Raw genomic sequence first — 23,813 nt, forward strand, 5'->3', positions numbered from 1 at the left:
TATTGAACCATGGGGGACAATGGGTGAGAAAAAGAGTCAGCGAAGTGACTCGGGTTCCTCACCTAGGGGCTGAAGCATGCCAGTGCTACCACCAGGGGCTAAGTGTGCAGGTCTGAGTCTCAGGATGCAGTGGAGATATGCAGGAAAGTGGGGAGGCATCAGGGCAGAGATGGAAGTTGTGGGAGTGGCAGGAGTGGATGAGCTCACCTGGGGACTTTGCAGAGAAATGACAGAGCTGTGGAGTACAAGGCTCCTGGGAAGTTGATTGACATGGTTTGGCCAGAGACAGGACCAGGGAGGGTGGATTTTGTGGTCAGGGCAAAGAGACTCAGAAGTAGGTAGAGCCCAGGTTAAACCTTTATTTGTCAATGAAGAGGCCACTGGTGTTGATCGGGAGATTGTGTTAGGGGAGAGAGGAAAGAAACCAGACAGCAGAGGGCTGGGTGTGAGAGGGCTTCTCATGGCTGACCTCACCTCTTTTCCCATCTATCTCTGGAGCCCCAAACATCCCACTCTTATCCTGGTCCCATAGAGGAGAATGGGGAAGCTCTATACACCCTGATTCAGCATGCACTCCCAGATTGTTGCAGGACAGAGGCTGCCTCTGAGGAGGAGAACTAGACAGTGGGTGGGTGGGGGGAGACGGCAGGAAGACTTCACTGTAGAGTCTGTGCACTGTTTCCATTTTATAGCATTTAAGTGCATAACCTGATTAGATAACGTAAATTGCATTCAAACAAAAAGCACACTGTGCTCTCCTGCCACAAGATCTTTCTTTGCTTAGGTGATTTCTTCTGTATTAAAAGGCCATTTCAACCCTCAAATTCTCAACCTCCTTTGCCATACTTCACACCTCTTCCAGGAGCAAGCACAGCTTGGAGACTAAGGAGAGAGGCTTTGGGCAAGGAGCTACAAACCAGAGCCCACCAGCTGAATCTGGCCTGCTGCCTATTTTTACATGGTCCACAAGCTAAGAATGATTTTACACCTTTAAATGGTGTAAAATCTTCAAAATTCTTCAAAAGAAGAATATTTCCCGACACATGAAAATTACATGAAATTCAAATGCCAGTTCCATCAATAAAGTTTTATTGGCATACAGCCACCCTCGCTTGTTTATCTTATATCAATGACTGCTTTCAACATACAACACCAGAGTTGCCACAAAGACCCTATGGCCCACAAAGCCTAAAATATTGGCTATCTGGCCCTTTACAGGAAAGGTTTGCAACCCCTGCTGTAGAGTCAGGCAGTCCAGGGAAGTGACATCACTGAGCTTCAAGATCCTCATCTAAGCAGAATTACAAGGCTGAGCATGCTGACTTACACCTGTAATCCCAGCACTTTGGGATCACTTGAGCTCAGGAGTTTGAGACCAGCCTGGCCAATATGGTGAAACAACGTCTCTACTGAAAATACAAAAATTAGCCAGGTGTGGTAGCACGCCTGTAATTCCAGCTACCCAGCAGGCTGAAGCAGGAGAATCACTTGAACCCAGAAGGTGGAGGTTGCAGTGAGCCGAGATCGCGCCACTGCACTCCAGCCTGGGTGACATAGTGAGACTCCATCTCAAAAAAAAAAAAAAAAAAAAAAAAAGAATTACAATTGTACCCAACTCATAGGTAACACATAATCTTAATGTTTTATGAGAATTGAGATGAGAATAATAACCACTTGTTGAGCACATACTATGTGCCAGAAGCTGTTCTAAATTCTTTAGAGGTGTTGTTAATTCAATTTGACTTCGCATAAATCCTATGAGGCAGGCTATTATTGCCCCCCTTTTACAGATGAACAAACTGAGATGATGCATGGCACATAGCAGCCTTCGTTGAATTTTTTTTCTTTCTGACACCCTGGCTGGCAGTGATTGAAATTGACCTTTCAAGGCTCTTAACACTTCCATGTCAAGCTTTATCACTCCATATTGACTAAGTACCTGTCTCCCCCACCAGGAGGATGGGGTGGTGGTGTTAAGGGGTGAGGGATGCTCAGAGGACAGTAACCAAGTCTGATTCATTTGTGTCACCTAAACCTAGCCCAGGGGCAGGCTGGCACAAGGAGACCTCAGGAAATAAATTCAACAAATGAACCAACGCACACAGATGAACAGAACTGGCCCATGATAAGGCTTAACAGTGACCTCATGGAGCTCATTTAATCTGAAAGGAAGGCATCATGGTTTCCTGTTATGGGGGAAAAAATGGGCTACAGGGTGCATGGGGTTCCTTCTCACGTCATCACCCACCGTAGACCTACACATCCTGGGGCTCTCTGCACATCTCCACATCTCAGTCTAAGGCTCTGGTGGTCCCTTAATCTAGAGGATTTTTTTTTTTTTTTTTGAGACAGAGTCTCACCCGGTGGCCAGGCTGGAGTGCAGTGGCGCGATCTCGGCTCACTGCAACCTCTGCCTTCTGGGTTCAAGCCATTCTCCTGCCTCAGCCTCCCGAGTAGCTGGGGCTACAGGCGCGTGCCACTACGCGCAGCTAATTTTTGTATTTTTAGTAGAGATGGGATTTCACCATGTTGGCCAGGATGGTCTCCATCTTTTTACCTCGGATCCACCCGCCTCGGCCTCCCAAAGTGCTGGGATTACAGGCGTAAGCCACCGCGCCATCTAGAGGAATTTTGAGCCTCAGTTTTTTTGAGGACCTAGGTTTGGGGACCCGGGTCTCAAGGGTCTCAGATATCTGAGTCCTTAGACTCCTTGTGCCCCGGTATTTGAGTCACCGGGGTCTTCAAGGCCCTTGGGCCTTGTGGGGAGGGCGGAGGCCTCCAGATCCCTGTGTCTAGGGTGCAGACGGTTGTCTCCAGGTCTACTGGTTCTCTCAGGTGCTTTGGTGCCTGAGGTCTGCGTTTTTAACCCCCTTAGTCTCAAGGGTCTGAGTCTCTGGGCCTCTGCGATCCTGGGTTAGGTGAGAAGGGTCTTTGGATCCTTCTGTTGAGAGTCTGGGTCTCCAGCACGCGCATCACTACTGTGCCTGCGTGCGCGCCGAGCTCCACTCCAATCCTCGAAGTCTGCTCTGCGCATGCGCTATCTGCGCCTTTTACACTAGCGACCAACCCCTGCAGTTCCACCTTCAATTCCCACCAGCAACCCCGCCTCAAAGGGCATAAATCATAGGCCCTGTAATCCCTTAAAATCCTATAATAATCCCATAAAATCAGTTAATCAGAATACAACTACTTCGCCCATCCAGCAACCTGCCGGGTGATAGCGCGCTGCCATGACAACAGCAGTACAAGCAGCTCCGCCGCTCCCTGCGCCCGCGCGCAGGCGCAGAAAGTAAACGCGGGGGAAATGGGGGCAGTGTATTTTGGGAGCGGCAGAAAGAGCAATGCAAGTGTTTCTGGGAGTTGTAGGCCAAGTGGGACCCCCCCCCCCGAGCCGCGGAGGCATCCAGCGGAAGTGTCGCATGGGCTTCTGGGAGTTCTAGGCAGGAAAGCCCCAAGACCTTGTGGGAGTGGTAGTCTTGGAGTCACTTCCGTGCCAGGCTTCCGCGTGGTGGGCAGTGTGGGCGTCCCAGCACTGAGTTCTGCCCGGGTGAGTATTTCCTCCTGCGGTGGATCGGCATGTGGACTCTGGCTCTTTGTTGCGGTGCCGTGGGAGAGTTGAGGGTCTCTCCGAGCGTAAGGCCTCTGTGATTTCCCAGCGCCCGTGTCCCTGAGGACTTGTAGCCAGGATTCCCACTTTGAACGCTGCGGTCCGGCCTGTCTCTTACCGGGCCACTCCCTTCCCCAAGACAGGATAAGACCATCTGCTTGCCCCCGCCCCTATGTTACTATCTGCCTGTCCCCGCCCCCATGCCACACATTATCTGTCTTTTTGACAAGGTTGCAATCCAGAGGCATCCCTGGGGTCCGCGGCCTCTCTTCTGGGAGCATTTATTATTCCCTCATTCTACAGATATTTACTGAGCACCGACTCTGCACAAGGTGGCGGGAGCAAGGGCACCAGACCAACCCTGTCTCTGCCTTGAAGAAGCAGAAAGACAGACCTGTTACCAGTGACAGCTAGTCAGGATCAGGGCAGCTCTGAGGGCCCTGGTGGAGGCGCACGACTCAGTGACTAGGGTCCATAAAGTCTTTGAGGGAAGACGCTTAACATGCATGTCAAACCTGACATGTCCAAATGGAATTCCTGGTCTTCTCCCCTCACAAAATGGCCCCACCGTCCCTCCAATGCTCAGGCCAGAACCTCAAAGTTACCCTTCATCACTTTCTCTCGTCATTGCTCCAGTCCCCACTCCAATCAGTCTTATACAAGTCCTGTGGGCTCCACCTTCAAAATAGATCCAAAATTTCACTTCTTCCCACCTCTACTGCCACCACTCCTGTCTAGTGTGCTGACCTCCAGCCTTCTGTCCTTGTCCCTGACAACCAACAGTCCTCCCCACACAGCAGCCAAACGAATCCCACTTTTTTTTTTATTTGAGACAAGGTCTCACTCTATCACCCACGCTGGAGTGCACTGGTGCGATCATGGCTCACTGCAGCCTTGACCTCCTGGGCTCAGGTGATCCTCCTGCCTTGGCTTCCTGAGTAGCTGGGACTACAGGCCTGTGCCACCAGGTGCAGCTAATTTATTTATTTATTTAGAGATGGGGTCTCGCTATGTTGACCAGTCTAGGAATCCTTTTAAAACATGCCAGATCATACCACTTTCCTGTTCAAAAACCTCCCGAGGCTCCCATCTCCTCCTGAATAAACCTAAAATTCCACATCATGGCCTATGAGGCTCTGCTAACTTGTGCAGCCTTGTCCCTTATGAGGGTCTCCCTTCCTCAGGACGTGGACCCCCAGGACTGGGTGACTGTAGATTTAGGGGGTGAGGAGAGATGAGTCCAGGATGACGTTACGTCCTGTCCTGCAGATGTGCTGGATGAAAGGTGGTGGCTGCTCTCAGAAGAGAGGGAACAGATGGGCAAGAACAGGTTTCTGCCTTTCAAGGAAGAAATATGTTGTCTGGGCACTTAGGGTCTGAACATCTGAAAGGTACCCCAGCCATGTGGAGGACCAGCCAGGAGGGACATCTGAATATCATGATTCGGAGGCGCTCAGAAGAATGGAAAGAGGCTGGGAACAGTGGCTTACGCCTGTAATCCCAGCACTTTGGGAGGCCGAGGCGGGTGGATCACTTGAGGTCAGGAGTTCAAGACCAGCCTGGCCAACATGGTGAAACCCTGTCTCTACTAAAAATACAAAAAAAAAAAAAAAAATTAGCCAGGCATGGTGGTACACGCCTGTAGTCCCAGCTACTCAGGTGGCTGAGGCAGGAGAAACACTTGACCCTGGGAGGCAGAGGTTACAGTGAGCCGAGATTGTGCCACTGCACTCCAGTCTGGGTCACAGAGCCAGACTCCATCTCAAAAAATAAAAAAAAAAATTAAAAACCTTAAAAAGAATGGAAAGACATGGGTGCTAGGCAGGACCTGAGGACATGAAGAGGCCTCCCCAAAAGAGAATTGAGCAGGAAATCCAGGAGCACAGAAGGAGTGAGTCAAAAGTCAGGGGAGGAAAGATTCCAAGGGTTGCTGCTCAGCTGTGACAGATGTGCCTGATGGTCACTGCAGATGAGTCCTGAGGGCTGCTTCTTGGGCTCAGTGGCAGGAAGAGTACTCAGGGCAGAGGGGAGAGCCAGTGCAAACATCTGGAGCAGGAGTATTCCTCGGGTGTCAGAGTAAACGACATCAAGGCTGAAGGAGAGGAGGTTGGAGAAACAAGGAGTCAGACATGTAGGGCCTCATCGGCCATTAGCAGTTATTACACTACAGTGAGATGGGATCCAGGGGAGGATGCCGAGAAGATTCAGGGCACGATCCCACTGGCTGTTATGTGAACGAGTGTGTGTGGAGGAGGCAAGGCGGGAGCAGGAGACCTGTGGGGAGCCCCATGCAGCCGTCCAGGAGAGAGACAGACCAGACTAGGGTGCTGCCGTGGAGACGGTCCTAAGTGTTTGGCTGTTTTGAAACTACATTCAAACAGGATTTGCTAAATTTCATTTAGGTACCTGGAGTTTGAAAAGGTCCGGACTTGGCATTGCAATTTGGTGCCACCCACTGGGAGCGTGACAAGTGTAGTGAGGGAAAGAGCAGTCCAGGGTCCTGGACCCCAAAGCTTCTGGCCTGAGCAGCTAGAAGGATGGAGCTGCTCTGTACTCCAGGAGACGCACGTTGGGTTGGAGGAATCAGGAATTTGGGTTTTGAGATGCCTATTAGACATCTGAGTGGCACTGGTCTCTACTTGCATGGAAGTTAGAGACGGTAAATACACATTCACATAAAATAATTCCACAAATTGTGGTAAATCCTAGAGGCAGCGTGACCTGCTCTGAATGGCAAGGAGATGACTGCAGTAGTCCAGGCTGGAGGTGATGGTGGCTTGGAGGGGGGAACTGAGCCTGGGGAGTTTTTATGGGTTCACCAGGCAGGCAGGACCAACATTTGACTGGAGGGTTGGAGTCTTGGCTGGGTGGGGAAGGATGAGGTAGGAAAGAGAACAGATGAAGGTCAAAGATGGGCTGATCCATGTCTTGATGAGACCACAGAAGCTTGTGGGGCATTCTGATACCAGAGCAGGGTTGAGTTCAATCTCGGAGGCCCACCCATTTTCCCACCCTCAAAATGTGTGCAGCCCCAGCTGGTCTCCCGAGAGGTGTGATCCAGGCTGCCTGTGTTCCCTGGAGAAGGTGATCACCCTGCCTTTCATAGGATGCAATCAGAACCCATTCCTGGAGACCGTATCCCACCCTACAAAGTGAAATCAATTGGCCTTTCCTGTTTTCCACCTCCCGCTGCACAGAGCTTCAGTCCCCTGGCCTCCCTCTGCCCTTAGCGTCATAAACCCCTCACCTCCCAAGGGCTTTTAACAGCCCTGGTGGCCCAGGCCAATGATACCTACCTTGTCCTGATCAGGGCTGTAACAAGGGTGGCCTCCCTGGAGGTTGTGACAAATGGGCCTTAATATACACCCCCATCCCTCTGGACAGGACACAACCTAATCCTGGATATAACCTGCTTGTCGCTCCCTCTCTTTATCCATGAAGCCAGCTTCTTAAGCTACTTCTCTTCTTCGTGCATAATGGGTGCAATCCAAGAAGCCTTCCCTAAGGCAGTGGCTTCCTTACACCGGACCTATTTATAACCGTCCTATCCCCAGCGCTAGAAGAAGCTACTCCACCCGTGCACACGTCTCCCTGGTCTATTCCGGGCAGAGGTGCAATCCAGACAATCTCCCCGATGGCAGGGACCCTGCAATCCGGAATCCATGTGTAACCCACCTCCTCTCTCTCCCCGTCTAGGAGAAGCCGACCCCTCCCGCAATGCCCGCCCCGCCGTGCGCCTCCTGCCATGCTGCACGCGCCGCCCTCCGCCGTCCGCTCTCGGGCCAAGCGCTGTGCGGTGCCTGCTTCTGCACCGCCTTCGAGGCCGAGGTGCTGCACACGGTGCTCGCCGGCCGCCTGCTGCCGCCCGGCGCGGTGGTGGCCGTGGGCGCCTCGGGCGGCAAGGACTCCACGGTGCTGGCGCACGTGCTGCGCGCGCTGGCGCCGCGCCTGGGCATCTCACTGCAGCTCGTGGCCGTCGATGAGGGCATCGGTGGCTACAGGGACGCGGCGCTGGCGGCCGTGCGGCGCCAGGCGGCGCGCTGGGAGCTGCCGCTCACAGTCGTGGCCTACGAAGACCTCTTCGGGGGCTGGACGATGGACGCCGTGGCCCGCAGCACAGCCGGCTCCGGCCGCAGCCGCTCCTCCTGCACCTTCTGTGGAGTGCTGCGGCGCCGGGCGCTGGAGGAAGGGGCGCGCCGCGTGGGAGCCACGCACATCGTGACAGGTGAGCGCAGTACCGGCCGCAGAGCGGCACTCTCGGAGGCAGTGGGGCGCATGCACGGGCGAGGAGGCGGGACCTGAAAGGGGACTCAGGCGCATGCTCCAGAAGCCCGCGAGGAGACCCTGGTGGCTTAACCGGAGGATCCCTGTACGGAGATGCGGAAGTGCGCATGCTCCAGTTTGGGGCTGGGGCCCTTTAAAGGTTCAAGACGCTGGGGAGACAGAGGGGCCAGGCAGTGATCACAAAGGTTTTTGGGTCTTGGCCACCGTCTTGGTCTCCACAGATTGCCAAAGGGGTGGGAGGTGAAAATCTCTGGAGATTAGATCTCTGGTTCTTTACTTATTTTTAAGTGTTTCTAACATGCTTGATCTCTTATGGTCCACCTTTCAGAATCCAGCTCTTACTCTAAAAAGTATCTCCATTTCTTAATTCCTTTTCTTAGTTGGCCTCTCTTCTTTGATAAACTTTTTTTTTTTTTTTTTTGAGGCAGAGTCTTGCTCTGTCTCCGAGGCTGGAGTGCAGTGGCGCGATCTCGGCTCACTGCAAGCTCTGCCTACCGGATTCACGCCATTTTCCTGGCTCAGCCTCCCGAGTAGCTGGGGCTACAGGCGCCTGCCACCACGCCCAGCTAATTTTTTGTATTTTTAGTAGAGACGGGGTTTCACCATGTTAGCCAGGATGATCTCGATCTCCTGACCTCGTGATCCACCCACCTCGGCCTCCCAAAGTGCTGGAAGATAACTTTTTTATTCTCTCTTTTTCATCCATTCCTTCAACAAACAGATGCTAAGTTTCTGCTATATGCCGGATCCCAACTGTGGCCATACCAAAGTTCTTAACCACTCTGTACTTCTGTTTCACCCCATCCCTAAAACAGGACTATGAATGGTGCCCAGCTCATAAACTTGTTATGACAATTAGATGAGTCAGTAGAAGTATAACGTTATCTATATTATAGTTATGTTACATAACCTGTATGATATAATGTAGATTACACATTTTATACATGCTATTATCATCATCGTTGTCAGGCTAGGGCTGAGAATACAGTTATGCACAAGTTCCTACCTTCGCATGGTTATCAGGTACAAAATTATAAACATTATCCATGTTATTGACCATGTATGGACATGTTATGGACTGTGTGTACACACAGAGAACCCTATGACGTGGAAGGAGTGGGGTCAAGGAACTGTTTTGAAATCTGAAGGCTCACAGTGAAGAGGAAAGGGGGTAAGAATTGGGGAGAGGTTACTGGCCTGTGAAAAGCCAATTTGGGCTACCCCAAGAGGTCCAGTGTGGCTGGAGCCCAGAAGGCAAGGGCAGGGGAGGCTGGAGAGGTGGAAGAGGTCAGGCCTTACCCTGTAGGCTGTGGTGGAACCAGTAAAAGTGACATGAAGAGAGTTTCACTTTGAAAAGCTCACCCAGGCCATGGTGAGGAACCTGGGTTGGAGGGGCAGGGACAAAGCCAAGGAGACCAGGCAGTGGGAAGCCAGCTGCGGTGATGGAGGTGAGAGATGATGGTTGGAGAGAATCAGCACACTCAAAGTGTATGAAGGCAAAAGTAGTTCTGAGTCTGTCATCTGCCACCATGCTAGGTAGGGCCACTGGCTCTGGGGAAGACTTACTGAGCTTCATTCACTGGTGTGGCCCTTTCCTTACTGAGTAACTTTGGAGAAATCCCTAGATCTCTGTGATTGAAAATGGGAAGAATAATCCTTTCCATACAAGAGCAGACAGTGTATGGAAAGAATGAAAGGCTTCGGCTGGGCACAGTGGCTCACACCTGTAATCCCAGCACTTTGGGAGGCTGAGGCAAGCGGATCACAAGGTCAAGAGTTCGAGGCCAGCCTGGCCAACATGGTGAAACCTCATCTCTACTAAGAATGCAAAAATTAGCTGAGTGTACTGGCGGGCGCCTGTAATCCCAGCTACTCAGGAGGCTGAGGCAGAATTGCTTGAACCCGGGAGGCAGAGGCTGCAGTGAGTCGAGATCACGCCACTGTACTCCAGCCTGGGCGACAGAGCAAGATTCTAGCTGGGGGGGGGGAAGAAAAAGAATGAGAGGCTGCCTCGGGTTTTAAAGTTAATTTGATAGAATCACTTATTAATTGTACTTCTAAAAGTAATGAAGCCTTCCAGAAAAATCCCTGACTTGCAAGGTGATTTCTACCCTTTGTTTATACACTCCATTTTCAAAGGCATAGTATAATAATTGTAATAATTATTACAAAACTGGGAGCTCTTCAGTGGGTTTGTAATGACAAGGTGTGGGGCAAATCCAGTCTCCCCTAATTAATGTGGTTTACAACTTTAAGTCAATAAACATTCAACCAGATGTCGTTTGCAGTAGCAAACATGCTCCTGGAGGCTCTGGGCCAAGGCGGTCCATTTCCTTGCCTTTTCCAGCTTCCGGAGGCTGCCCACATTCCTGGCTGATGGTCCCTTCCTCCATTTTCTTTTCTTTTTTTTTCTTTTGAGACAGAGCCTTGCTGTGGAGCCCAGGCTGGAGTGCAGTGGAGCGACCTCGGCTCACTGCAACCTCTGCCTCCCAGGTTCAAGAGATTCTCATGCCTCAGCTGGCGTTACAGGTGCCTGCCACCATGACCTGCTAATTTTTATATTTTTAGTAGAGATGGGGGTTTCGCCATGTTGGCCAGGCTGGTATCGAACTCATGGCCTCAGGTGATTCTCCCACCTTGGCCTCCCAAAGTGCTGGGATTACAGGCATGAGCCACTGTGCCCAGCTCTTTCTCCATTTTCAAAGCCAAGGATGGCAGGTTGAGTCCTACACCGTTTGCATCACTCTGACCTTGCCTCTGCCCTCACACCCCCCATATGCAGTAGGTGGGTGGCAAATGAGGTATCCCCCAAGTTCCCCAGGGAGCTTCTGTGTGTTCCCCTCTCGATTCATGCTGTGTCCACCTCCAGCCACCACCTGGCTGCACCACAGTGCCCGGGGGGCTCCATGGCCCCATCGCCCTCTCCCGGTCTCTGGGTCCTGGCTGTCCTATGGTGCCCAGAGGGGCTCCATGGCTCAGGCTCCCCCTCCCCATCTCTCTCTGGGTCCTGGCTGCCCACTGTGTTCAAAGATCTCCATGGTCCTATCTCTCCCTTTTCTGCCTCCCTCCTCCACTCTAAGGGTCTTTGTGATTACCTTGAGCGCACCTGGATAACGCACCATTCTGTCCCTATTGTAAAGGCAGCTGATTAGCAGCCCCAATTCCACTTGCAACCCTAATTCCCCTTTGCCCTACAACCAAACATATTAACAGGTTCCCAGAATTAGGCCATGGATTCCCTAGGCGGTGGGGGAGCGAGCAGCCTGCCTACCCCATCAGCTCTCCTGAGAATCTCGGTTAAATGCCTTAAATGCCATTCTGATTTTTGTGTACAGTTTGAATTACGGTTTTAACTGAGGCTGATAAGGTTATTAGCAGCATAATGCACTTTTACTCCCTATATGAAAGGGCAACTAGCATAAGGTCCGCTATGCAGTAGGCGGGTGGTACATGAAGGCACCCCCAAGTTGCGCCAGGGGAGCTTATGTTTCTCTTTGATTTTTTGTTGTGTCCACCTGCAGCCTGCACCTGGCTGCTTCACGGTTCTCGGAGGGTCTCCATGGCTCGGTCTTCCCCTCCCCGTCTCTCTCTGGGTCCTGGTTGCCCACAGTGCCCTAGGGGTCTCCATGGCTCTCTCTCCCCATCCCTGTCTCTGGATCCTGGCTGTCGCACCATGTTTGGGGGTCTGTCTCCATGGCTTGCTCTCCCCCTCGCCGTCTCTCTCTGGGTCCTGGCGGCCCCACTGTGCCCTGGGCCTCCGTGGGTCTCCCCTCCCAGTCTCTCTCTGGGTCCTGGTGGACCCTCGGTTCCCCGGGGGGCTCCCTGGCCAGCAGCGCCCTCCGCGCCCCACCTCATCCGCTCCCCACCTCATCCGCTCCCTTCTCTCCCCACCAGGTCACAACGCCGACGACATGGCGGAGACCGTGCTCATGAACTTCCTGCGGGGCGACGCGGGGCGGCTGGCCCGGGGCGGGGGCCTGGGCTCTCCGGGCGAGGGGGGCGCCCTACCGCGCTGCCGCCCGCTGCAGTTCGCCTCGCAGAAGGAGGTGGTGCTGTACGCGCACTTCCGCCGCCTCGACTACTTCTCCGAGGAGTGCGTCTACGCGCCCGAGGCCTTCCGTGGCCACGCCCGGGACCTGCTCAAGCGCCTGGAGGCGGCGCGGCCGTCGGCGGTGCTGGACCTCGTGCACTCGGCAGAGCGCCTGGCGCTGGCCCCGGCCGCGCGGCCCCCGCGCCCCGGCGCCTGCTCCCGCTGTGGGGCGCTGGCCAGCCGCACGCTCTGCCAGGCCTGCGCGCTCCTGGACGGCCTGAACCGCGGCCGGCCCCGCCTGGCCATCGGCAAGGGCCGCCGGGGTCTGGACGAGGAGGCGACGCCGGGGACGCCCAGGGATCCGGCGCAGCCCCCCGCCTCCAAGGCCGTCCCCACCTTCTAGCGACTTCAGGCCTCCGGCCGGGATCTGATGCCCCGGGGTGGGGGCTGCCTGTAAATGACACTGTGAATAAACCCGTTACCTTACCCGGTCTTCCATGTCGGGTTGGGAAGAAGATGGGGGCCCACTGACCTGAAACCCTGAAGAAGCTGGGACCCCAGACTTCGAGGTCTCAGGGAAGAAGGGTCTCGAACTGGGCTTCTGGCTCTGAGGGAGGAGGGGGCTGGGGGGCCATCCTAGGTCTGAGAGAGGAGAGGGCCAGGTCTAGGGCTAGAGGAACTGGGGCTGGGGACCCAGGCATCTGTGGCTGAGGAAGGAGGGCCTGGGGTCGTGGACTCCTGGGTCCCAGGGAGGAGGGGGCTGAACACCTTGTGATTCCTGAGCGAGTAGGGGTTGATTGGGGACCTCCTGCCCAGTGCTTCTGCTGGTGCTGGGTGCACTCAGCATGGTCCTGACCCTCCTCGAGCCCCAGATTCCTGATGTTTCCTGTTTGCCCGCAGTGGGGTAAGCGGAGTGACGTGACTTGATGGACACACGCCATTCACAGCCGCCGTCACAATGCCTCCCTTCCAGCGCTTCGTGTGCAGCACGCGCTGCACCCTCATTTCGTCTCCACCACGGCCTCACTGGCTGTAGCCTGAAGTGGTAAATGGCCCTAAGACACCCAGTCGGAAGGGGTCACACCAAGGGCTCCCTCCAAAGCTCTCGAATATCACAGGTCGTGGAATTGGCCCTCCCCCACCCATCCCCTCTCTAATCTCTCCTGGTATTTCTGTCATGGGTGAGGAGGGGTTGGATGGGCTCCCCAAACCTTGGACTCTGGAGGCAGGGTTGTTTGAGCCTGTCGGTGACTTAGCCTCTTTCATCTCCCATTTCTCCTCTGAAAATGTAATCAGCCCCCTTCCCCCCCCGCCCCGCATCAAGGCACCACTGGGAGGAAATGGAAGATCGGAGAAGTTGAGGTGCTCAATAAATGGTGACCACTTGGACTTGGTTGTTCATGTTACTGTCTGGCCACCAGGGGGCGCTGGCTTTCAGGGTTGCTGTCCTGTACAGGTACGGGGAGGTTGTGAGAATCTCAAAACTTCCCGGGAAGATGGTGCTGTCAGTCCCACCTCCAGGACTTGCTGGGCTGGCTTCTTGCCAGAAATGCCCCTTCCTCCCATCGCCCTGCTCAGATCCTCCAGGGTCCTCCTAGAAGGCTTCTCAATTCTCTCCTCCCACCACCCAACCCAGGGCTTAGTATTCTCCCAAACCCCTGCTTCTCAGTCCTGTCCTCACTGTGTGGCCATCCAAACGGGCTGGAGGGCAAGGACTGGATGATTCACTCAAAATATGTGTATGAGCACCTCCTTTGCATCAGGCACTCCTCTGGCTTCTAGGAACATGGCAGTGAACAGGAGACAAGTCCCTGCCCTCATGAAGTTCAGTCTGGGAGAAAGGGACAGTAAGCACATCAATATGTAATGTCAGGTAGTGATGAATGCTACAAATTAAAAAAAAAAAAATGATGAGAGAGAGACAGGAAGAGCTTGTTTCCACAGGAGTCAGGGAAGGAAGGGCCTTGGAGGAAGTGACGTTATGCACAGACTTACAGGAGCAAAAGAACAAAGCATGGAGCCATTTGGGGGGAAGAGCTTTCCTGGTGGAGGGAACTGCCGGTGCAAAAGCCTGGAGGGGTGGGAATCAGCTTGCAAGTGCAAGGAACAGCAAGTCCAGTGTGGCGGGAACAGAGTGGGTGAGGAGGAGAATAGCAAGAGATGAAACGAGCCACTAAGCAGGGATGGGCCATGCATGGTCTTCTGTTGGCGAGAAAGACTTGTATTTAAAGAGTGATGGTAGGGTCTTTGGAGGGCTTCGGTCCCAGCAGTGGGTCTAATTTCCATTTTCTAAAAGTTACTCCAGCTGCTGTGAGGAGAATGAGCTGTAGGGGGTGCAAGATGATCAAGATCAATTGTATAGGATGACGCTTGTGTGCCAGTCCTGGTGCCAAGTGCCTTCCTCATTAGCTCAGTGACATAAGGAATGGGTTTTCAGCACCAATTTTTTTAACTGGTATGTAGAAGGATCTAAAAGTTTATTTTTTATTTTTTAATATTTTATTTTTCCATAAGTTGTTGGGGTACAGGTGGTATTTGGTTACATGAATAAGTTCTTTGGTGGTGATTTGTGAGATCCTGGTGCACCCATCACCTGAGCAGTATACACTGCACTGTATTTGTTGTCTTTTATCCCTCGTCCCCCTCCCACTCTTCCCCCCAAGTCCCCAAAGTCCATTGTATTATTCTTATGCCTTTGCGCCCTCATAGCTTAGCTCCCACATATCAGTGAGAACATAGGATGTTCGGTTTTCCATTCCTGAGTTATTTCACTTAGAATAATAGTCTCCATTCTCATCCAGGTCATTGCAAATGCTGTTAATTCATTCCTTTTTATGGCTGAGTAGTATTCCATTGTATATGTATACACCACAGTTTCTTTATCCACTCGTTGATTGATGGGCATTTGGGTTGGTTCCTTCAGCACCAATTTTATAAAGGATGAACTTACAGCCCAGAGAGGTGAAGTAAGTTGCCCAGGGCCACACTGCAGCAAATCAGCAAAGGAGCTGGGGGCTCTGGACACTTTTGCTGGGCTGCCTGCTGGAAGCCAGGGGACCTAGGTTCCTATTGCTGATGTGCCAGTGATTTACTGTATGGCTTTGGGCAAGGGACCTTTTCCCTTCTGTTCATTGGAGTTTGTCCCTCTGCATGGGGGAGTGGGCAGTGGGTTAGATTTCTTTTGTGGTTTAAGGCACTCTCCAATCGAAAATGCAAACCGTATGTATAATTTAAAATATTTTCTTAGCTGTATTTTTAGAGAAGGGACACAAGTGACATTTTAATAAATTTATTTGACCCACTTATACAAAATATTATAATTTTAATAAGTAATCAGTTTGTTAAAACTTAAGCGAGATGTTTTATACATGTTTTTTCATATAGAGTTTTCAAAATTCAGTGTGTATGTTACACTTCCAGCCCATCTCAATCCAGACTCCCCACAGTTCAGCCGCCACAGGGGACCTGTGGGCACTCCACTGGACTGCGCAGGTTTGCAATGTGCTTCCTAGACCCAGACTGCCTGAGTTCAGAACCAAGCTCTGCCCGGAGAGCTGTGTGACCTTGAGCAGGTTCTTTGGCTGTACAGTGTGGGGAGGAATGGTACTTTCGTCCTGTGGTTATTGTTAAAAATACATATCAGTGCTTAGAAGAGCGCCTGGCATTTAGTGAGTGCTCGCCGTCCCTCTTAGCCTGGGCTTGCAGCCTTCCTCATGGGGGCCTCTGAAGAGCTGGGGGTGCTAGGCGTGGTGGCTCACGCCTGAATTCCCAGCACTTTGGGAGGCCGAGGCAGGCAGATCACTTGAGGTCAGGAGTTTGAGACGGAACCCTGCCTCTACGAAAAATACAAAAATTAGCCAGGCGGCGTGGCAGGTGCCTGTAATCCCAGCTACCCAGGAGGCTGAGGCTTGAACCCTGGAGGCGGAGGTTGCAGTGAGCCGAGATTTCGAGATCTGGCCACCGCACTCCGGCCTGGGCGACAGAGCCAGGCTCTGTTTCAAAAAAAAAAAAAAAAAAAAAAATGCTGGGGGAAGGTGCTCTTTTCGTCTCTGGCCACAAGGGGTCGCTGTGACCCCGCCTGTGCATCCGGTGGTCATTGACAGTAAAGCCAGGTCTCCCCTTTCCCTGCCCAGACTGGGAACTCAGCTGTCTCCGCCCACCTGCCCGCTGGTCTCTGAGCCAGTCCTCAAGGGTGAGAGACACAGGTTGGCAGAGATCTTAAGGCCCCGTATAAACACCAGACACTCCTTGACCTCAAGACCCCTGTGTCATCCACTCAACAAATACTTTTTGAGCACGTGATTTGTGACACCAGTGAACAGAACAAAACCATGCCCTCGAGGAAGAGACAAAAACAAAACAAAACAAAAAACGAGAAAAATAAGTCAAATATATGGTATGTTGGATCGTGATAATCGCTTCTATTTAAGTAGGAGGGACAGGGAGACTTCAAGGAGGAGATATTGAGGGAAAGGTGCAGGGTGAGGCAGAGAGCACAGGGGTGGAGGGTCTCTGGGTAAGTGTTCCTGGCAGGAAACAGCAAGTGCAAACTCTGAGATTGAGGGAAAAAGGAGAGAGGGCAGGTGGAGGAGAGAGGTGAGAGGGAGAAGCGACTTTGGCTTGGCTTTGGTTCTAAGCACTGCAGAAGCCATGGAGGATATTTGAGCAAAGGAGGGATACTGATCACCCCTTTATTCACGCAGCAAACATTTCCCGACGCCTCCTTGGAGCTGGCGGGCCCTGCGCAGGGCGGTGGGGCAATGCAGCTGAGTCAGCCCCGGTCCCTGCCCTCAATGGGCTCCCTGTCTGGCAGTGGAGGCGGGCAGGGATACTGGCAAGTCAAGACCCGGAGGGATACGTGCCACTGTGGGGCTTAGGAGGGACACAGGGGAGGCCCGAGGTGGGGCTTCTCAGTGTGGTGCGTCATGGAATGCTTCCTGAAAGAGGTAATGTTTAAACTAGGAGCTGGAGATGAGTAAGAATGAGCACAGGAAAAGGGCGAGATGGGGACAAACGTGCAAGGCACAGAGGCCTGCAGGCATGGGAGCCCCGAGTCCCTGTGAGGCTTTGCTGCTCCTCCCTGTGCAGGATGGTGGAGGGGGTGGCCAGCCCTCCATAAAGCACTAGAATTCTTCTGGCCGGGATGGGGTGCTAGGGAGGGCTAGAGCAGACAGGGCCAGCTCTGGGTGTCAGAAAGATCCCTCTGGGGCCGTGTCCAGGAAGGACTGGAGTAGGGAAGATTCTGAGCCAGGAGGCCAGGGAGAGGGCTGGGACAAAGGTCTGGGAATGGATTTGGTAGCCAAAACTGGGGCAGGGGCAAGGGTGTCAGGATGGTGAGAACGGATGTGAGGGCCATTTAAGAAGTCCTCACCAAGAGCTGGGAACCCTACTCAATGCTGAGGGTGTGTTTCCTAAGGGTGAAGAGCCCTATGTGTACTCAGAGGCAATGTAAATCCAAGAGACATTTCTTCCAAGCAGACTGAACAAAAACAAATGAAAAAGATGTTTGCCACATATGCCGGTGGCCATGGTAAACCCGAGAAATTCTTTTGCTGGAGGAGGAAGGCTTAGTAAATATGGAGGGCAGGGGCAGGGAGCTGCTGAGGCTGGAGGCCCAAGTGAACACAGACGATCCTTTAGCTAAACAGGAAGCCCCAGTCTTCATGGGGACAAAGGGACTTTTGCTGTGGCCTGTGGCCTTGGCAAACACAGCCTCTACATAAACACAACTAAAGGTGGCAGTGGAGCGAAACGCCAGCGTCTCATCCCATCAGGTCAGAAGCATTCTCCCCACTGCAGGGATTTAGAGCCCAGTCTCAGAAAGACAGGCTTCCCCATCTTCCACCTGTGTGCTCTCTCGGGGCTGGGTCATTGGAGATCGCTGTCAGGTCTGAGGAGGTGGAGACATTGAGTGCAGAGATTCTGGAGAAAACCAGAGATTCTAAACAGGCTCTGAGATAATCTTCCTCCTTCCGCCTGTTTTCACAGAGCCCCTGCCACATGCCAGGTAGCAGATGTGGCACCAGGGATTCAGCAACAAGATAGACAAGGTCCCTGCCCTCGTGAAGCCTCAGTTCTAATAAGAGATGTCCCTTCCTTCCACAAAGGTTTACTGAACACCTTCTATATGCCAGGGCATAGAGGCAGATAAAGACGGTGAAAATCCCCGTGCTGTCAGGGTTGGCATTCAAGTTGTGGGACACAGAGTAGACATAAGAGTACGAAAGTAAATAAATAAAACATGAGAGACATCCGACAGTGATAAACACCACAGAGAGGAAGAAAACCAGCAATAATAATAAACAAGGAAGCAAACTGATAGAGCAATTACAGATGGAAATAAGGTGTAGGAAGGAAACCCACAAGAAGCTGAGATAGAAACTGGAAGGGAATGCCAGCTCTAGAGAAAGTGGTCAGGAGATGACCTTTAAGCTGAAATCTGAAGGAAGATCACAGGCAGAGCGGTGGGAAGCGTGTTCCAGGCAGAGGGAACAGCAAAGGCCAAGACTCTAAGTTGGGAAGGCGCCTCCCATGTTGAGAAGATGGACGAAGTTCAAGGGGGCAGAGGCACAGTACACAATGGAGTGATGAGGTTGGAAGGATGGACAGAAGCCAGACACCAAGTGCCTCGGAGGCATTTGCGTTTTATTATAATTGCAGTGGGGACTCACAGATGAGTTTTAAGCAGGTTTTAACATGATACTGTTTTAAGAAGACGTTGGCTGCTGAGTAGAGAATGGACTTAGCAGGGCGAAGGAGGGAGGGGTTGGGGTCGAGGCTGGAAGCAGCGAGACCAGTTTGGATGCTCTTGCACCTGCGTAGGTGAGAGATAAGGGTGACTTGGAAGAGGGTGACTGAGAGGAGACAAGTGGGTGGATTCTTTACTGTGTACTTTGGAGCTAAGTGACAGGAACTGCCAAAATGGGAGGTGAGAGCGAGGGAGGAATCAGAGACGCTCCCAAGCGTCTTTGACCCAAGCACCTGGGTAGAGGATACTAACTTAGAGGAGACACAGGGGGAAGGTTGGGGTACACCGTGGAGCTTAAACAGAAATAAATGGGAGGTAATAGAGGTGGGATGGGGGGCAGGGATGTTCACTGTCCATCAGCCGAGCATCACGGGCCCCCAGGTTTGCACAGAGGCCGCCTGGCACAAAGCAGTTTTCAGTGCTGGCTCAGAAACGTCTGAGAGATTACCCGGAGAGAGTTTGGATCATCAACGACACACATGAGATCAGAAGCAGAGAGGCGTCAAGTCAGGCTGGCTGGGGTTCAAATCCCAGCCCTTCCATGCCACGTTAGACAACTGACCTCATTTCTCTCCATTTCGTCATCTGTAAAATGGGTGTCATTGTGTCTCATGGGGCTGGTGGGAGAATTAAGGGAGACATGGCACACGGTAGACACTAGGAAGGTTGCCAACCCAGAGCCTATCAGGACCCGAGGGAGACAGAGACGGGGGTCTGTCCGCTCGTCCCACGACCATTCACCGTGTGCACACTCACGCCAGGCTGTTCTAGGAGCTGGGGACCCATCAGGGAACAAGGCAAACAGAACTCCCCACCCTCGCTGACATGGAAACAGATTTGCAGACACAGTGACATGGTGTTTAACAGCCAAATGATCTGGGTTCGAGGCCTGGCTGTGCCACTTGCCCAACTTACTTGTCTAAGGCCGGGTTTCCTCATCTATAACATGGTACTAATAAGAGTCCCTCACCCGACAGGGCTTTCACGAGGATTAAATGTGAGAGGATGTATGTGAAGCCCTTGGTGACCTGCCCCATTGCTATGATAAGTGGACAGAGAGACGGGCACTGGCTGACACATGGAGTGGGGACCTTCAGGAGAGAGGACCCCCCAGCTTCCAAAGATGACACCCCAGCTTCTGCATCCCACTACCTCCATGTGGCCAGAGACCACTTCCCCTGCCATCGTTCCCACAATCACACCCAGCCTCTATCTCCATCTGGAAGGGCTCCACCTCTGAAACCACAAAATCCCACATCCCACTCCCTGACCACAGCCTCCCATTGCCTCTGTGCATGGTTGTCTGCGCCATTCCTGTTCTTCCACCTCAAAGACGTCTGACCTTCCTCAAGCAGCCTCCCCATCAAGCCCCCTTGTCTCCACCCCCTGAGAACTTTAGGTTGAGTGAAATAAGCTGGTCACAAGAGGACAAATATAATATGATTCCTTTTGGCCGGGTGCACTGGCTCACACCTGTAATCCCAGCACTTTGAGAGGCCGAGGCAGGAGGAGGAGCACTTGAGCCCAGGAGTTCAAGAGCAGCCCCAGAGTCCCCTCTGCCCTGGCGACCCTCAGCTCCCCAGTCCCAGCATCCCTCCCACCATCACCCAGTCCTGCAGGCGCCTTCTCTTTGTCTACATCCAGGAAGTTGGAGAAAAAAAAAATGCACCAAGTGCTGAGAGGGTGCCCCTTGAAACATATGATCCTTAACGTCACCTGGGCCCCTTCACCACCACCCTCAGCCTTCCCAACCCCACCCACCAAGGCCCCTTGCGATGAGCCGACTGACGTCTCCCTGGAAGAAACAAGCCACAGGATGGACCAGCCTCGACTTCCTGCCATCGGGCCCACACCCTACCCGCACCTGACCTGCCCTTTCCTTCTTCCTTCCTGAAACAATGGAAGAGGCGTCTTTCCCCATGTCTGGGGCTAATCCCACCACATCGCTGGTTGCACCATCCACTCCTTTGTTCTTGAACATTTCATGAGGTGGTTAAGAGCTCTCCACCTGGGTTCAAATCACGGCGCCCCCATTCAGTGTTGTGTAACCTTGGTGAGTGGCCGAGCATCTCCGTCTTGGCTTCCTCCGTCTGTACAGTGACAGGAGTAACAATACCAGAGGTACTCACGAGCTCTCCCATGGCTAGGGGAAGGTGTCAGCGAGTTAATTCTCGTGAAATGTGTTCAAATCGTGTTGGACACACACATCAGTGTGCAAATGAACTTGATAGTGGCCTTGGGAGACAACAGAAGGAAGAGTTAAGAGTGTGGAGTGGAGGTTCGGACAGTCCTGGAGTCTCTGCTGCCTCCTGCACCTACCAGCTGTGGGACCTTGGACAAGCCGCCTCCTCTCTCAGCCTCAGTTTCCCTGTCTGTAAAATGCGGACAAAATAGTGCCTCTCCTGAGGAGTCCAGACTTTCCATGACCTCACTACCCTCATTCTCTATTCTCCCCTCACCCACTTGGCCCCTCACTGACCCTCTTGCAGTTTCCAAACCTACAGACCCCTCCACTGCCGGGAGGTTCTTGCTGCCACCTTTTCATAGACCCTCATAACTTGTAATGTCATATATTGTATTTATTTACTTTCTTTTTCTTCCAGAATATAGAGATCAGTAGGGCAAAGATTTTTTTGGAAGGGGTATCTATTGTTTTCATTGCTGTATCCCCTAGAACTATGAGGGTGTACATAGTAGGTGCTTGATAAATATTTGCTGAAAAGAGGTGGGGGAGAAAAGGAAGGCAGATGGGAGAAGAGGGAGGGATGAAGGGAAAGAGGGAGGAAAAGAAAGGGAAGACACTAACCCAGATGAAGAACTTGGCTGGTTAAACAGAATGTGGTCTATATACACAATGGAATAGCATTCAGCCTTAAAAAAGGAAAGAAATCCTGGCACATGCTACAACATGGATGAATGTTGAGAACAATAGGTTGAGTGAAATAAGCCAGTCACAAGAGGACAAATATCATATGATTCCTTCTGGCCAGGTGCAGTGACTCACGCCTGTAATTCCAGCACTTTGAGAGGCTGAGGTGGGAGGAGAATCACTTGAGTCCAAGAGTTCAAGACCAGCCTGGGCTGCACAGTGAGACCCCATCTCTACAAAAAAATTTTTTAATTAGCTGGGTGTGATGGTGCGCATCTGTAGTCCCAGCTACTCAGGAGGCTGAGGTGGGAGGATCTCTTGAGCCCAGGAGGTTGTGGCTGCAGTGAGCTATGACTGCACCACTGCACTCCAGCCTGGGTGACAGAGTAAGACTTATCTCTTAAAAAAAAAAAATCCAATTCCTATTATGTCAGGTACCTAGACCTAGAGTAGTCAAATTCATAGAGACAGAAAGTCTAACGATTGTTGCTGGGGCTGGGGAAGGGAGAAGCAGGGAGTTATCATTTAGTGGGTGCAGAATTTGAGGACAATGAAAGCGTCTGGGGGAGTTAGAGAGTAGTGATGGCTACACAGCAATGCGAATCTGCTGAATCCCACTGAATTGTACTGAAAAATGGTTAAAATGCTAGATTTTATGCTTTTTTTTTTTTTGAGATGGAGTCTCACTCTCTTGCCCAGGCTGGAGTGCAGTGGCATGATCTCGGCTCACTGCAACGTCTGCCTCCCGGTTTCAAGCGATTCTCCTGCCTCAGCCTCCCAAGTAGCTGGGACTACAGGCGTGCGCCACCACGCCCAGCTAATTTCTCTTGTGTTTTAGTAGAGACAGGGTTTCATCGTTTTGCCCAGGCTGGTCTCAAACTCCTGAGCTCAGGCAATCCACCTGCCTCGGCTTCCCAAAGTGCTCGGATTACAGGCGTGAGCCACTGCGCCTGGCCTATGCTATGTTTATTTTACAACAATAAAAAATTGTAAAATTTTCTTAAAATTTAAACATTTTTAAAAAGGTCTCATCTGCCGGGCGCAGTGGCTCACGCCTGTAATCCCAGCACTTTGGGAGGCTGAGGCAGGTGGATCACCTGAGGTCAGGAGTTTGAGAGCAGCCTGGCCAACATGGCGAAATCCTGTCTCTGCTAAAGATGCAAAAATTAGCCAGGCATGGTGGTGGGCGCCCATAGTCCCAGCTACTCGAGACGCTGAGGCAACAGAATTGCTTTAACCTGGGAGGCGGAGGTTGCAGTGAGCCGAGATCCTGCCACTGCACTCCAGCCTGGGTGACAGAGTGAGACTCCGTCTCAAAAAAAAAAACAAAACAAAAAACAACCAAGGTTTCATCACAGTCCCTGGCTATGCTGAGCACAGAATACATGTTAGCGATTGTTTTTGTTCCAAGTGCCATCTGGGTTTTCCTTTCTTATAAACAGCCATCACTGTCAACCACCCTTCTCCTCCCCTCACACCCAAGAGCTGTCCGCACCTATGGTCTCCTCTGCTCCGCCCAGCTTCCACCCCTACCACACCACAAAAAACCTTTCTCTCCAAAATCACCCATCACCTGTCTTCCTTCCAGAGGCATCTGACCCCCCCTGCCACTCCCTCGTTTAAAAAATGCTCTCTGGCTGGGCACAGTGGCTCACACCTGTAATCCCAGCACTTGGGGAGGCCAAGGCAGTCAAATCACTTCAGCCCCGGAGTTGGAGACCAACCTGGGCTACATCATGAGACCCTGTCTCTACAAAAAAATACAAAAATTAACTGACTGTGGTAGCACGTGCCTGTAGTCCCAGCTACTCAGGAGGCTGAGGTGGGAGGATGGTTGAGCCCAGGAGTTCGAGGCTGCAGTGAGCTGTGATTGCACCTCTACACTCCGGCCTGGGCAACAGAGTGACACCTTGTTTAAAAAGAAAAAAAAGCTCTCACCTTTCCTGACACTGCTCCCTCCTGGTGTCCCTCTTAGCTCTTCAATCACTCCTACCCCTGGAGTAACTGCTTCTCACCCCCTGAGCTGTGAATCTTCAGCGGGGCCTCTCACTGTATACCCTCTCCCTAGGTGGGCTCCACACCACTGGTGTCCAGCACCGTCTGTGCCATGATGCCCCATCACTCTCCTGAGCTCCAGACCTGAGTATCCCGAAAGATTCTGCTCTCCCCTGCTCACGATCACGCCACCATCCCCCATCACCCTCGGAGTAAAGTTCTTGCCCCTGCAGCATCAGGGCCCTGCTCATCTTGGCCACTCCTCTCTCCTACACTCTGA

General features: G+C 52.4%; 1 protein-coding gene across 1 annotated transcript; it reads left to right on the plus strand.

Moving 5' to 3' along the window:
- The first annotated feature begins 3,405 nt into the window (after positions 1 to 3,405).
- On the plus strand, positions 3,406 to 13,310 carry CTU1 (cytosolic thiouridylase subunit 1). Its single transcript, XM_032169045.2, has 3 exons — positions 3,406 to 3,547; positions 7,304 to 7,832; positions 11,786 to 13,310. Exons 2-3 carry the CDS (start codon positions 7,325 to 7,327, stop codon positions 12,322 to 12,324), a joined length of 1,047 nt encoding a protein of 348 aa, XP_032024936.1. The 5' UTR covers positions 3,406 to 3,547; positions 7,304 to 7,324; the 3' UTR covers positions 12,325 to 13,310.
- Positions 13,311 to 23,813: the final 10,503 nt, after the last annotated feature.

The sequence above is a fragment of the Hylobates moloch genome, unplaced genomic scaffold (assembly GCF_009828535.3).
Source record: "Hylobates moloch isolate HMO894 unplaced genomic scaffold, HMol_V3 SCAFFOLD_12, whole genome shotgun sequence".
Taxonomy (NCBI): domain Eukaryota; kingdom Metazoa; phylum Chordata; class Mammalia; order Primates; family Hylobatidae; genus Hylobates; species Hylobates moloch.

Coding starts and splice junctions, on each gene's coding strand:
- CTU1 (XM_032169045.2), top strand. CDS start 7,325: ATGCCCGCCCCGCCGTGCGCCTCCTGCCATGCTGCACGCGCCGCCCTC. Junction 7,833..11,785: donor AGCCACGCACATCGTGACAG/GTGAGCGCAGTA, acceptor TCTCCCCACCAG/GTCACAACGCCGACGACATG.